Genomic DNA, 15,195 nt, shown 5'->3' with positions numbered 1-15,195 from the left:
AACGTCTGTGGCTTTTTACCTCAAAGTGAACACAGAAAACCTCCCGTGCTTAAAGTCACCTTGGCCTGTCGTCGTCTGGATGCAGCAGCGATATCGCCTCTCACCTGATGAGAGAGGATTTCAACCTGCACCTGCCTCACCCCTTTGTCCATTGTCTGAGCCGGGGAGGGCGGCCAACTCCTCTCCTGTAAGTGTGTGTTTGAGTGAGGGGGGTCATGTTACAGAGGCATATTAAGTCATATTAGATATAAAAAGGGAGGAAATAGCAGGAAGACAAGACTCCAAATGTGAGTTTGGCAGGTTCAGAGTTTTGTGTGGAGTGTGACTGGAGGGGGAGGGAGAAGGGGGAGGTCTGCAGGGACAAAGAAGCTGCCCAGGTGTACTGAGTCTCAGTCATGACCACAGCTGCATGCCGGTAGCTAAGAGAAGGGAGCTGACCCAGTGAGGAGTCGTCAAGGGACTCAGGATGTTGAGGTGTTGGAAACATTCGGAAAACCGTTTGGAAGATGCAGAGTGCACGGTAAGGAATGTACTTTCATTTGAAAAGCAACCACCGCCGACTGGAAAGATGGTGATGGCGAGACATGTTTGGATTTTGCGTACCTGCACATTTAGCTCATTTTGCCACAGGTAAAAGATACATGACAGGATGAGACTTACAGATATAGCTTTACAGACGGTTCATTTTGTTCTCCTACCTGTTGTGCGATATATACATTTATATATCTAGACTATTTTGTGAGAGTAAGGTAAGTGTGATGTCTGCTTTCTCTCAAATATAATGACACTGTTGTACAGAAAAACTCAAAAGAAATATTCCAGAAATCATGACCACGTTAACTCGAAGAATACCTTTCTTTAAGCAGTAACATGCAATTATTTTCTACTCTTCTACTCTTCTAAGAGTGTCGTGCTGACTCTTTGTGTTGTACAGTGAAAATCGAAATAAGTCCAATATGGTTTTAGGATCTTCTTGAGAATCCTCATGAATTTTTAGAAAGATTTCTTCTAACGCCTTAAGCATCGAAAGCCAAGTGCCATCAAGAGCTATTATACTGGAGAGAAGGCAGACATGTACAGCCTGTATTTCCAACTAAGCAACAAAACCATTTAGTTTGACGAATAACATTTTAGGTAAGAGATTTGAGTGAACTGTCCCTTAAGTACACATCTCAACAACAGCAGTGTTCCCACCCTGCCGCCGTTTGTTTACATCCAATAATGAGATTTGAAGCACTGTGTAAATAGCTTCTCCTTGTGTGTGTAAACCTGTCTTCAGGATGGGGGCTCTGCTGCGTCCCCTCAGTCCCACTTCCCACACAAGGCCTTCTGGGTAAGCTTCTCAGCGTCCCTGCTCCTGGTCATCATCGCCCTCGCTCTGACGGGGCACCTGGGGCTGTCGCAGCCTCCTGCAGAGGTAACATGACGATCAATACACCCTCCAGCATCATTTCTAGACCTTATTGTCTTTCATGTGTGTGTGTGTGTGTGTGTGTGTGTGTGTGTGTGTGTGTGTGTGTGTGTGTGTGTGTGTGTGTGTGTGTGGTGTGTGTGTGTGTGTGTGTGTGTGTGTGTGTGTGTGTGTGTGTGTGTGTGTGTGTGTGTGTGTGTGTGTGTGTGTGTGTGTGTGTGTGTGTGTGTGTAAGTCTTTACAGTTGGTCCGGATCACAGCTCCAGATCAGACCGGACTTCTGATCAACCAATCGGCCGTCGTTGACTTGCAAAATGACCTGGTGACCTTTTCCATCACCTCACCTGCAAATCAGACGTCCACTGTGCTCTTTGATATCAAACATGTAGGTGATGTGCATGAGATTGTGTTGGTTTGAATGGTAGTTTTGATAGAAAGTGCGCCTGAGTTTTCTGACTAATGGGAAGATGTCTTGCCATTGTGTTTCAGGGTTTGATATGTTACAAACCCATGGACCAGGAGAGCTGCTTCCTGCGAAAGATGGAGGAATCTGACTATAACAACGTGCACTCCCTCCTCCAGGAGTCTACACACAAGGTATTTCTATATGTGAGAGCTGAACGCTGATTTGAATCAATAGGGTTTGTCCTTCAGTGCCTTCAGGACACATGAAACCACACAACTTGGGATGAAAAATGCACCTGGGCACACGAAGAAAAGGAAGTGTTGCCCTTTTAGCCCTGCCGTCTGTGAAGTCGCCGGCTCACTAATGTGTGAACTGGCCTTTCTGTCAGTGACTCACAGTTTTATCTGAGCCAGGACCTGCTGGGTTTCATAGCTCCGTGCCGCTCTGAAGCTTGAAGCTTATGAACAGCCGTATAGTCTCCCTCTCTCACCTCCACGGCTGAATTCCTCGGCACATCTGATCCCTGCAGGCACATCTGATCCCTGCAGGCTGCTCGGGATCTTCTTACAGGCGGCTCCAGCAGATAGCCTGAGCCGTGGAGAGGGCACAATGGCAGCTCTGTGTGAGGGCTTTTTAGACTCTTCTGTTGGATTCAAATACAGAGTGATGCATGGTTAGTGAGGGACCGGCCTGAGTGCGTCTGCTCTGTGGCAAATACCTGGTTCTCTAACAGGTATTTGGCTCTGAATTTAAGGGAGCGATGCAGGAAAGTAGGGAAATATTTTTAACTTATAGATGCCACCAAAGGGTATGAAGGAATCCTGAAGTCAAATGTAATCCCTTTTAAGACCTTTTCCATACATTTTAAGACCTCATCGTCACTTGGAGTTTTAACCGGTTACCTTGGCGACACACTTTACCTCACATTGACTATATACAGTATTGATTGTCCTTCCTCCTTATCTTCCAACCATTTGGACGCAGACTTGCATTTCCCCATAACGATGTTGTTTAACAACCGGCGTAAACGGGCCTTCGCGCTATCAAGCAGTGAGCGTGCGATGTCCTGTTCAGATGACGTCAAACCCAACGGGATGCCATCAATAAACTACACAGAATCACACTACACACCTACGCAATGATTACATTCAGGCAGACTGTAGAACACAACCTCTTTGGACCATTTATATACTTATTGAAAACAAGCTACAAAATGTATTACCTTGGAAAATGCCCTTTAATACTTTTTAATAGCCTTAATTTTCCTTAAATTGATCAACTTTTAATACTTTTTAAAACCCAGCGGACACCCTGCACCATGAAGCTTTACCAAAAGAGCACTTAAAATATATTTACAAAAGCGTAAATATAGGCTGCATATGAGGCCATTTCTTATTAAGTATGTGCTCATTTGCATACTTGATTTTGTTTAAACATTAAAGTGAAAGGTTTTAACAACGGGAATGTTAGATACTTATTCAAAACAACACATACATCAGAAAATACAACAACAGCTTTAGAACAAATCGATTGTTGACAAATTTTAAGGATTTAAATGTTACATAGGGGAGAGTGGGGTAAATTGAGCCATTTTTTAGTTATGCTGTCCTCTAAGCAAGGAGAAATGACACATAGTAAAAATGAAAACACACACCTATAATGTCTCCTATCAATGGCAATGATAATAATTAATATTTGATCAAGGGCAGTGAAAATATCACTTCTAAAAAAAAAAGTCTTGTGGCTCAACTTGCCCCAGTGTAGGGTAAGTTGATCCAGGTCAGGGGGTCAATTGAACCACTGTTCAAACCTGGGCTTACCTACAACAAATCTTAAAGGTAACTATAAACTATAAATAACAAACCAAATACAAGCTTAGTTTTTCAAAAATGTTTTATATAAATTTCGATTGAATTGATTGATTTTTTTAACATGTTAAAAGGAAAAGTAATCATACAAATGGTGATACAATTTCATACATCTTACCAATCAAACACCGGGTGAATTCAACTTTAAATGTAGCCTACAATGAGCTCTTATTATCAACTTGGCCTGCTTTCATTCATTTCTCCATTGAAAAACTGGCTCAACTTACCCCAAGGCCCATGGTTCACTTTACCCCATAGCCACCATTTTAGAAAAAATAGCCTAGCATTAAAATTCAGAGTCATCTTTAGCTTAATGATTCACATGGTTTAATACGCTGCCAACACATCAACATATACAATATATGTGTTTAAACCTGGATACTTTTTTTTTGACATGACAGCCGATATAGCTGACAAAATGTACTTTGACAAGCAAAAAACGTTTTTTTGTAAAAATGTTTACTTATCAGACCACAATGAGTATCTCTCTTTCACAGGCAATGAGAAATGGGAGGAGCTTGCATACTTTCTGGTCACTTGATTACAACTATAAGGCGTTGCCTGGTTACAGGGTGTGGTTCAACTTACCCACTGGCTCAACTTACCCCCTTCTCCCCTAATCAAGATAATAGACATACAAAGCAGTCGTTTACATTCAGTTTGTATGGATATAAATGAAAGTGAATGTTAGTTGTAGCAAGTGTTACTGAAGTGGAGATTTCTGGAGAAAAAAAAAACGAATTGAGAAAAATTATTTCTTACATTCACACAATTATTCTTTGTGTTACAAGTTTCATGAAATGTTATGAAAATTATGCTTATTTTTACATTTGTTTAGCAGAAATCTACAATAGCAAATAGACAGTATAGTTAAAGATCAACACCTTGAAATGTGTTTGAGGTTTTCTTTCCACAAGTCAAAAACGATTTGACCTTGCAGGTAATCCAAGATGACCAAGTTCATCCTCTTTTTGCACAATAGCATCATTTCCACCTTTAGTTGAGTCTCCGAGCGTCTTTTCGGATCCCCTCTCATGGTGTCACGTATCTATACAGCTCCTCACTGCTGTCATTCAATCTATGATGGGAGGGGGCCCCTTATGGATGAGAGTAAACGCTCTGTCTCTATTCTGCAGCACAAGCAGCGGTGGTTACGTGACCCACTCGAGCATAAGAGCGCTTTAAGTGGTTCACTATCAGAGCTTATCAAAGTGTTGCAATTACACACTGCCTTTGTGACTAATAAGAGTGCAAATGTGTGTGTTGACCTCATCAGCGCAGATATCAGGGTAATAGCAACTCCAGTTTCAATCTTGTTTTTTCTTCTTCGCTTATTTATTCATTCTGACTTTGTCACTGTGAGTTGAATATGATTTCTCCCCCTTATTAAATGACCCTGCAGCTCCAGACAGAAACTCCTGGGTCTTCTGTTGAGATGTTGTGATTCGTCCTCAGCAGGGTCAGATCCAGCTGTCCAGGAATGAGACCCAGAGGCAGAGGGAGTTCCTGGGGGTGTTGGCAGGCAGTCCGGTGGACGTGTCCACGCTGGAGGAGCCTCTGCAGACTCTGTGTCAGCACAGCTCCGTCCACTGGACCAGGAGGGTCGACGGTGAGGACGGCAACACGTTATCTAGAGACGATCGCTTTGACATAAAACTCAAATGGTTAAATAAAACATTTGAAACACTATTGAATCACCAGCCTGGTTATAAAGTATCTGGGAGCCACACTATAGCACTGGGTGGCCTTTGGTGGCATGAACATTGACACTGTCTGCAAAGGGGCCCTCTTATGCTCATATTCAGGTTCATATCAGTATGTAGTGTCTCTACATGTCTCCATGTTTAATGTTCAAAAAGCTCTTTATTTAATGTCTCATACTGCCTGTGCTGCAGCACCTCTTTTCACCCTCTGTCTGAAACCAGAGCCCAGTCTGCTCTGATTGGTTCGCTGGCCTGCTCTGTTGTGATTGGTCAACCGCTTAGAGATGTCCCACCCCTTAGCCTATCACGTACAACGTGTTGGAGCATTAGCCAATAGAAGCGTGAGTGTTACATAGTGATGTCACTTTACAGGAGTAAACAAATGAGTCGGGGGGAGGGGGGGGATTTTAGCCTTTGCAGACCATTAACATGCACAAAAACCGTTATAACACACTATAGGAAAGGAACATGAGTTAAACATCACTAAAGAAGGAACGGTCATATCAGCAGAGGTTCTGGATGTTAGTCAGAACCACAGAAGCAGCATGAAGGGAGCTTTTAAAAAGCGCCAGCTCCATAGAGACCTCCTGAAACCTAATCTGTGACCTTTCCACTGAGGCAGTCAGTGATAGGCTGAACAATCTTCACTCAACCAACATATGTTCTACTAACAGAAGTACAACTATTATTCAGGCTGCTTTTAAACAATATTTTGTCTCTACATTTGTATAAAAAAAGCTTTTAATCTATTTGTATTGTATTATTATTATTGGTATAATTATCTGATGTAGATATTGTTTAATTTGTTATGGCTAAAAAACGGAGAATACTATTATTAGAATATTGTGCTTTACCCAGAAGAAAAACCCCTTTTTATATATATATTAAGTTCATTATTCATGCCTTTAAGTTGTGACAGATCATTAGTCAGTGTTTTCTGCATTACAATTTGGGTAATTTTTGCAGTTTATGGGATAATAATCTTCATTTAGGAATGTTTAGGGCTGGCTTTCTGATCGTTTACATCACGTGTCAAACTTAAGGCCCGGGGGCCAAATCAGGCCCTTGGTGGATTTAATTTCGGCCCGCAGGATAATTTCTAATTCCTATTAGATCTGGCCCGCCGGTATATTGCACGCACACCTTCACTCCATCCTGAGGGTCTCCTCCGCTCAGAGCCTGAGCCCAAACATTGATGACCTTGCACCCAAGATGAGATGCCAAGTATCTGAGCTAGCATCACAGAGCAGCACACTGAGTTTAATGGATGTTTCCTTCTGCACTTTCTCTCTCAGGACAACAGGGCATGTTTGGTTTTCTCTTTGAGGGGAATAGTTTTGTTGAAGCTGTTGTTGGCCTGTGGGAAAATGTAATCATAAGAAATGACTGCAGATAGAGCCATAAGAAATTAATGCAACTGATTATTTAATGTTGTTTTTATAGGCAATCATTTAAGCTTTGTTAGTTCCAGGTTTAATATGTGCAATAAATTCATTTCAATAAGTTCTGCAATAAACATTGAACCAGTCCGGCCCTCGACGAGTACCCATTTTTTTATTTTGGCCCACTGTGTGTTTGAGTTTGACCCCCCTGCTCTACATGTTCTACTATTCAACAGTAATGCTACGTTGCCTCCTTAATGACGACCTGTATCTTCTTTAGTCACCAATGTCTCTGTCTGGTTTTAGGCCCGGGGAATCAGAGGCTGGTCTACTTCTGCATCGACATCTGCTTCCCCAGCAACATCTGCGTGTCTGTGTGCTTCTACTACCTGCCAGAGTGAAGACCAGGGAAACAAAGTTGTCTTTTTAGCTCCTTCTACAAGAAAAAAATAATAAATACAGAACAAAAGCTAGCTTTGACTGTTTCCTCTGTGCCATACAGACGCTAGAAACCCAGCCTAGCTAGAAACCCAGTGACGCAGCCCAACCCTTCAGAGCCTTTCCGACAGAGAGAAGATGGAGACAGGTTATCGCCAAAGCTCCGTCATCACTCTCTTCATGAGTAATACCGTCTCTGCTGGGACACTTTGGAGATTACAGAAGAAAGGTTCCCCTTTTTTTGCCTCCAATTGTATTTCCTGTAATCCACTGCTGCAGTATAATTATGCGTAACCGTTCCAGAGTGTTTTCACCTGTTCAATAAAAGACTGTTGTGTATTTGCGGCCAATTCTGTCTTAATTTGACTAAAGAAATAAGACTTTGAACAACTTTGAACAACGTCTTTACTGCAGAATCATTTCCTGTACATTTGATATCTCCCTAATCCACATTGAGAATGGTGGTACAAGTTGTCTTTGAGTTAAGAGGAATTCACATGTGAGGAATACATCTATTCCAAGTTGCTGTAAAACTTGGTCCTTTTTATAACATAAATATGGTGCACCATTATAACAACTCAGAGTAATGAGGTTAAAAACACGGAGTGCCGCTGATTAATGCAAACAGTGTATTTTAATCAGACTTACCATTTTCTACACGGTACAGCAGTGCCCGCGTACGCACGCTTTGACCTCCTGCAAAATGGTGCGCTTGATGGATTTGGACTCTATGAATGGACTTCTTAAAGAAAGAGCAGTGTGGAGAACTCGGAACACAACTGAGATTCATCGTAATGTTCAAACACAAGCCTCCACTTTCTCAAGGTGATCATCTCTGGGAACATTTGGTAATTATTCCCAATTGAGTCCATTGCTTTTTCTGTTATTCTTCCCTATTGTGCTGGCTCCTCCTCCTCCTCTTCTTCATCCTCTTCATCAGCCCAGCACGCTGTCATTAAAGGCCAGACAAGTCACGGCCTTCTGGTGTCCGCTGTACTCCCTCTTGATCTCCCCGGTCTCTACGGACCACAGACGAGCCAGGTTATCTGAAGAGGCTGTGGATGCAAACAGGAACAAGATGGAAACTCCATTCGTAGAAATTGTAAATACACATTTTTATATTATGACTTTTTTCTCAAAAGGCTGTAAAAGTCACTTCCTCTGTGCTTTAATAAGATAAGGATCAAATGTACTTTATTAATCCCAATCTGTGATTTTTTGGTTTTTGCAGCGGCATAAAACAAAACAAGGCTTTGCACGTAATAACAAATTAAACATCTCAAAATAGAAATAGAAATAAAGCAGCATTAGAGAGAGCATTATACAGATGACCGTGAAGATAACAAATCTATAAACTGACTGACAAATAAAAACACTATTGAAGGTAATATATATATATATATATATACAGTGTTTAAAGATGTGTTGGATCAAATGTGGCAAGACAAGGGGAGAATAGAAATGAGGAGACGGGTGGGATGTCATCAAAGTGCCCAAATGGCTCTAGGACTACGGGAGTGTCCTGATCTGATTTTCACAAGGCTAAGGTTCTTTCAAAAGTGGCATTAGTCAAGTTTTTTGGTCAAGATTTGTTGGCTTTTTCATGATTAATATATATAAAAAAGTACTGACCAGTGACGATATACTGGGAGTCTCCGGAGAAGGCGCAGTCCCACATCCAGCCTCGGGACGTCTCCCCGGGGTTGTTGCTCTTGATGCTCAGCTCCGTCATCAGAGAGAAGTTAGACGTCCTCCAGATCTTACAGGTCTGGTCCGCTGAGCAGGTGGCTAACAGACTGGAGGGGATTAACAAAATAAAACACACACACGTGTGTGTTTGATCAGCAGGGACAGTCAGAGAAAGATGTTCAGTGTGTAAAGTAAGGGGGAGGGCACTCACGTGGAATCAGGGCTGAACTTGCAGCGCAGGGCGTAGCGTTTGTGTGCCGGGATCTTGGTTTTGGGGATGAGCTGCGTCACCTCGTCTCCTGCCCCTCCAGCCAGGTTCCACACATAACAGTTTCCCTGTTAGAGAAAAGAAGAGGCCTTTAATATGCAGTAACCTCGAGGGACTTCAAGGGGGCAAAAGCAGGGTTCATACACTTTTTCACCAATGATTTTCAATGACTTCTCCAGGACCTTTACCTCATTTTCCATGACCAAAAAAATTACTCTTTCTCAGCGGTACCACTGAAACATTTTTATTTTAACATGGTAAGCTGGAAAATAAGGTCTGCATATGAAACATGTTGTTTCTACTGCCTATCTAAAACAAATCCAATAGTAGGCTTACTAGCTCCTACAGACTAAAGCCACTGTAGACTAGATGGCGTGATTGTAAAACTCTCACCAGCAAAATACCTCGACAGTTAAATGCCATTTTACGTTTCATTACGATACAGTATGTATTATCGTTACAGTATTACTATTTCGGCGATTAAATAAAAATATAAATTATATTTGATGCAACTTTAGTTACATTTCCATGACTTTTCCAAAACTTTGGGAAAAATATTGTTTTCCAAAACTTTTCCAGGGCCTGGAATTTGCATTTTGAATTTCCATGACTTATCCAGGTTTTTAATGACCGTAAGAACCTTGCAAAACATGATTTAGCCACCGAAACAAATGAGAATAATAGAATTAAGTGCTATATTTTGAATATTTTCTATTTTCTTTGAAGACAGCATAGGTGGATATAAAGGCTTGAAAATGTGTGACTGACAGCAAGGTAAGGTGCTGAAAACATGTAGCAAATATAGCAAACATTTCATACTGATATTGACTTTTTTTTCTTTCAATGGCTTCTGTGCCGGTACTCCCGTCTGCTTTTCAGAACTAGGGGCGATGGACTGTAGGTGGCCTATCATGTTAACATGCCAATGTATCAAAACACAGCGTGTGACGGCTGTCGCCTTGCCTTCTGCATTAACCGACCTGTGAGCATTCTGTGTGTGTATATATATATATGTGTGTGTGTTTATGACTGCCTTTAGGTACTATGGTTACCGCATTGGCGTGACGTTGTTTAGTTCCTCCCACCGGAAGAGGTCTGGTCGACGCTTGATGACGCTACTTAAGCTGAGACGCTGCTGTCATTCGTGGCGCTGGATTTGTGCCAGGACGCCTCGCTACTCTACTCTCCAAATGTTTGTGTGTATTCTGTGACTTGTGACGGCGTTGCATTTGTGCTAGACGCCTCACTATTTTCGCCTTAAGTGCCCATATTGTTCTGTGCTGGAGATAATCTGTGGCCTCCTGTTGTTTACTTATATCATAAATAGATAGCTCCTTGTTCAAAGAGCCTATACTTTTGTTTATATCATTTTTATTAGAGTTTATTATTAAAATCAACCTCTTACCAAGAACATCTGGTTTCGTGTTGCTTCCCTTTTACCCTAAACGAGCTGGGGACGTAACCCAGCGCCATTTGCAGACTGTTTGAGTACTGACCGAGCTGTTGACCGCTGCCATGTAACTGGCATCCGGGTCGATGTGAACGGAGTTAATGGAGACCTCTGGCTCAGGAATCAGCTGCTCGTTGTGGTCCGTCTTCAGATCCCAGATATGAATCACTCCACTCTGATCGCCAACAATCAGCTCTGCCTGAAAAATGTAACAACTCATGGTTTAATGCAAGTCTTTTCAGCATAAACTTTTAACTGTCTTACAATAATATATAAACAAATGACTGTAATTTAAGTCTCACCTGGTTGGGATGCAGGCACACACAGTTGATTGGGGCGTTGACCTGGAATATCCTCTGACACTGCAGATTTCTTGACCTGGAGGGAGCATAAGGGATTAAAGTAAGGTTTTTTTTAACACAGAGTGAATTTCCTTGTGCACAATGAGCTTCCTCTATAGTACCTAAGGTCCCATATGCGAGCCATGCAGTCCTCTCCTCCCGTGTACATCCAGCGTCCGTCCTCATGGAAACCCACAGACGTGATGTTCTTGCTTACGCCGTCGTAGTTTATCACAGGGTTAGGGTTGTTGGAGTTCAGGTCGTACATGCGGATGTGCTGATAACCTATTAACACAGAGTGGAATTTACTTATTAAAGGTCCCATGTCATGGCCATTTCCACTGATCATAATTCCAGTGTTGAGGTCTACTAGAATAGATTTATATTGTGCAATTTTCCAAACTCACATTGGTTTCTCACAGCATCTCTGTAAACTACGTGTATTCACTGAATTTCACTCTCTGCCTTTAACGGCTCGTTGTAGCTCCAATAGCTCCAGCCCCCACCCTCCCTGTGAGCACAGTGTGCTCTGATTGGTCAGGACGTTGTGAATCGCGCTAAGCTCCGTGGAGGTGTGGTTTCCTTGTTTAGCGATACACATCGAAACACAGCCAAACTCACCCTGAGCACACACAAAGTCACAGCCGAAGTAAAAACAATAAGTGTGGCTTGATATTGAGTAAGAAAAAGGTTGATAAACACTGTGAGAATGGGTCTGCAGAGAGAATGGGTCTGCAGAGAGAATGGGTCTGCAGAGAGAATGGGTCTGCAGAGAGAATGGGTCTGCAGAGAGAATGGGTCTGCAGAGAGAATGGGTCTGCAGAGAGAATGGGTCTGCAGAGAGAATGGGTCTGCAGAGAGAACGGGTCTGCAGAGAGAATGGGTCTGTAGAGAGAATGGATCTGTAGAGAGAATGGGTCTGCAGAGAGAATGGGTCTGCGGAGAGAATGGGTCTGCAGAGAGAACGGGTCTGCAGAGAGAACGGGTCTGCAGAGAGAATGGGTCTGCGGAGAGAATGGGTCTGCGGAGAGAATGGGTCTGCGGAGAGAATGGGTCTGTAGAGAGAATGGGTCTGTAGAGAGAATGGGTCTGCGGAGAGAACGGGTCTGCGGAGAGAACGGGTCTGTAGAGAGAATGGGTCTGCGGAGAGAATGGGTCTGTAGAGAGAATGGGTCTGTAGAGAGAATGGGTCTGTAGAGAGAATGGGTCTGCGGAGAGAATGGGTCTGTAGAGAGAATGGGTCTGCAGAGAGAATGGGTCTGTAGAGAGAATGGGTCTGTAGAGAGAATGGGTCTGTAGAGAGAATGGGTCTGCAGAGAGAATGGGTCTGTAGAGAGAATGGGTCTGCAGAGAGAATGGGTCTGTAGAGAGAATGGGTCTGCAGAGAGAATGGGTCTGTAGAGAGAATGGGTCTGCGGAGAGAATTTCGCCGCGATCCCAACTGTCTGTTATCAGCCTGCAGCAGGGAGGAGAAATCAGCAGAGCTGCTTGCACTGAGTGTGTGTGTGTGAGATCCGTGGATTGGTCAATTTGGACCAATCAGCGGGGGCTTAACGTAACGGCTCCACGGATTGGTCCATTTCATTCCGGGTACGGTTGACATCATGCGTACTCGGAAGAATCAAATGGACAGTGACGTATCTCCAACGAGGCGTTTTGGGGAGGTATTAGGTGTTAGAGTTTTACTCGCTACAGGGTGTACTTTGAGGGTTTTGACTCTGCACACCGTTTACATGCAGAACAACCTTCATAACACACAAGGGGACGAGTACTAACCAGAAAAGCATGACATGGGACCTTTAAAGGAGATATTCACTTAAATATATGATGCAGAAGAAAGTTTGGGAATAATGTTGACCAACCTGCTGCTGCAATCATACTCCTGTCAGGCGTCACCTCAAGAGAATTTACTTGCTGGGAGCAATCGTTAAGAAAAGTTTTTTTATTTCTGTAATATTTTTACAGCTCTTGATTTGGTTAGCCAACTTGAGCAAGTCTGTCTTTATAATAATAATAATATATTAATTTTATATAGCGCTTTTCTGGACCCAAAGACGCTTTATGTAATAGAATCAGAGAGTTACTATAGTGAGTACAGTCACATTCTGGAAATGCAAAAGACAATAGACGAATGCTTTATTGACAGCATCGATTTGTCAATATAGATTTTATTACAGTAATGTATTAAGTATACTCTATATATACAAATTATGATGTTACATTCCTCCATTATCCACTATATAATTATTGGGTGTTTAGTACAAAAGCACTTTGAATTGCCTTGTGTTGAAAGGTGCTATATAAATAAACTTGCCTTGCCTTACAACCCAATCCAGTGATAAATGCAAGAATACACAAACATTACAATTACAAATATTTGGAGTAAATCTATACGATTCGAGATAATAAAACTTGTTCTGGAATGACCCACATGTGTTTGTGTAATATGCATTCTGTACACAATCACCCTCATGTCACAGTAAAAGCACACTGTTGCTCTCAGTCACGGTAAGGATACAGAGTCCTGGTGCTGGACCGTCCTGGTGCAGATGCCGCTGTGCGCCTGCCAGAAGCGGACGGTGTGGTCGTATCCAGCCGTGGCCAGAATGACCGGGTCGCTGCCCACCGTGCCCGCGTTCACATTCATCTCTGTTGCTGCTGGCTGTCACTGCTCACAGAGGGAGGTACGATTCAAGGGTTCAAAGGTTATATTGTCATATGCACAGCAGCTACAGTGTAGTTGTTGGGAAAATACTGAATGTCCTCTTCCAATCTGAGAGTGACATGATAATAAAGGTATCCCAACTGTAGCTGTGAACATGACAGGATGTGTGATTACCTAGAAGAGCATCAGGACTGTTTGAGGCAGATGATAGCTATGTGATTAACATGCTGATTCAGCCTCTATGGAGAGAGACATCAAGCATGCTCATTTCTGACGTGGAGCTAATCTGAAGTAAACATTGAATACTGCTTTCTACTCCTCCATCTTGTGACGGTGTAACTCCCTCTCTTGGATATCAGCATGTGAAGGACACTGCTCAGGAACTAGTTGATGCTCTGTATGTGATGACTACTTCCATTCTGGAGAGGATCACAGATACATGGATCCTGAGATTGAAGCTCAAGCCGGGGACCAGGGAGAGTTTTCTAACAGTAGTTATGGCAATGAAAGTCCCAGGCTCCTCCAACAATGAATTATACATATATATAAAAGACATACAATTGTGCAAAAAGAAACCAAATGGAAATAAAATAGTGCAAGAGAATGTTGCAGAAGAAGTAAACTACAAACATGTATTAATAGAATAAGATGAGCTCCAAACAGAATGTAAAATGTAATACTGTACAGGAATAAAACTGTTTACATGGTAAATGGTAGTTTGGCAATTAACACCTTCAGACCCAGACTCCTCCAATTGTGCAACGTGCAATATACTTAAGACATAAAAACAAGTAATACAATACTTTACTGTCATATAAATTAATATGTGAAATGCAAACAGAGGCATAAATAAAACTGTGGAAATATAAGACACAGTCAGCTGCTGCAGCTTTCTGTCAATTTAATGTCAACTTTAAACAAAAAGTTAGTTTAATTAATTACAATACTGTGGGAATAATACATTTAACTTGTGACATGCATGCTAACGTTAGCATCGCTAGTTGTTAAGGGTCATCGCAATGAAGGCAGTTAGGTGACAGCTATATTTCAACAGCTAAAACATTGTGACTTATTTCACTGTGTGATATCATTTGTGATAATTTATACTACCATACAGAATAAAATGTACAATTTTGTATTACCTTCAGTTGTTGTTGGTGTTGACGTGAAAAATAGGAACGTCCCCGGCCCTTAATCTGTCCGGTAGGAACACACACTGATGATTCAAACGTTCCGCTTTGATAACCGTCGCTTTGCCGCCATCTTGTGACGTGTTGTATCATAGCAGGATAAATGGACCACAGTCGAGTAATGAATACCTGTGGCTTTTAAATGATCAATTATTTAACACTCATCCAACCACTTAGAATAGTGTGTGAAGGCCTTTGTAAATTACATATTAAGATTGTCCTTTTGGTGAAATCAATTCCAGTACCAATACTAAAATATCCAGTTGATTAAATGTACTTAACACAAATAACACAGCATGTAAAAGTGTGTACTATAATCAGGATTTTAATAGGAATTCAGATAGATAGATGGTTGAAGTAATACTTAGTTACATACATACATAT

At 42.0% G+C, this 15,195-nt stretch overlaps 2 protein-coding genes across 6 annotated transcripts; one reads left to right on the top strand and one right to left on the bottom strand.

Annotated features, from left to right (window-relative positions):
- Positions 1–30: 30 nt before the first annotated feature.
- On the top strand, positions 31–7,239 carry bricd5 (BRICHOS domain containing 5). Of its 4 annotated transcripts, none has more exons than XM_034197441.1 (6): positions 31–187; positions 1,280–1,417; positions 1,647–1,796; positions 1,901–2,008; positions 5,144–5,294; positions 7,077–7,239. In XM_034197441.1, exons 1-6 carry the CDS (start codon positions 80–82, stop codon positions 7,169–7,171), a joined length of 750 nt encoding a protein of 249 aa, XP_034053332.1. In that variant the 5' UTR covers positions 31–79; the 3' UTR covers positions 7,172–7,239. The 4 variants fall into 4 exon arrangements, with proteins under 4 accessions (XP_034053332.1, XP_034053322.1, XP_034053348.1 ...); XM_034197431.1 differs by having other exon boundaries at positions 5,141–5,294; XM_034197449.1 differs by lacking the exon at positions 31–187 and adding an exon at positions 380–520 and having other exon boundaries at positions 5,141–5,294.
- Positions 7,240–7,595: 356 nt separating this feature from the next.
- mlst8 (MTOR associated protein, LST8 homolog (S. cerevisiae)) lies at positions 7,596–14,873 on the bottom strand. Of its 2 annotated transcripts, none has more exons than XM_034197412.1 (9): positions 14,764–14,873; positions 13,475–13,627; positions 12,819–12,870; positions 11,079–11,241; positions 10,918–10,993; positions 10,662–10,814; positions 9,109–9,233; positions 8,841–9,004; positions 7,596–8,263 (listed from the first exon to the last, which is right to left on the bottom strand). In XM_034197412.1, exons 2-9 carry the CDS (start codon positions 13,601–13,603, stop codon positions 8,145–8,147), a joined length of 981 nt encoding a protein of 326 aa, XP_034053303.1. In that variant the 5' UTR covers positions 13,604–13,627; positions 14,764–14,873; the 3' UTR covers positions 7,596–8,144. The 2 variants fall into 2 exon arrangements, with proteins under 2 accessions (XP_034053303.1, XP_034053298.1); XM_034197407.1 differs by having other exon boundaries at positions 13,475–13,624; positions 14,764–14,824.
- Between the last annotated feature and the right edge of the window lie 322 nt (positions 14,874–15,195).

Source organism: Gymnodraco acuticeps, unplaced genomic scaffold (assembly GCF_902827175.1).
Source record: "Gymnodraco acuticeps unplaced genomic scaffold, fGymAcu1.1, whole genome shotgun sequence".
Taxonomy (NCBI): domain Eukaryota; kingdom Metazoa; phylum Chordata; class Actinopteri; order Perciformes; family Bathydraconidae; genus Gymnodraco; species Gymnodraco acuticeps.
This window is presented reverse-complemented; position numbering and strand designations above follow the sequence as displayed.

Excerpts from the sequence above, each read along its gene's own strand:
- bricd5 (XM_034197431.1), top strand. The coding sequence starts at position 80 with ATGCAGCAGCGATATCGCCTCTCACCTGATGAGAGAGGATTTCAACCT. Across the intron at positions 1,797-1,900 it reads TGCTCTTTGATATCAAACAT|GGTTTGATATGTTACAAACC; the intron begins GTAGGTGATGTG and ends ATTGTGTTTCAG. Across the intron at positions 2,009-5,140 it reads TCCAGGAGTCTACACACAAG|CAGGGTCAGATCCAGCTGTC; the intron begins GTATTTCTATAT and ends ATTCGTCCTCAG.
- mlst8 (XM_034197412.1), bottom strand. The coding sequence starts at position 13,603 with ATGAATGTGAACGCGGGCACGGTGGGCAGCGACCCGGTCATTCTGGCC. Across the intron at positions 10,994-11,078 it reads GCTCGCATATGGGACCTTAG|GTCAAGAAATCTGCAGTGTC; the intron begins GTACTATAGAGG and ends TGCTCCCTCCAG. Across the intron at positions 8,264-8,840 it reads CTCCCAGTATATCGTCACTG|CCTCTTCAGATAACCTGGCT; the intron begins GTCAGTACTTTT and ends TTGCATCCACAG.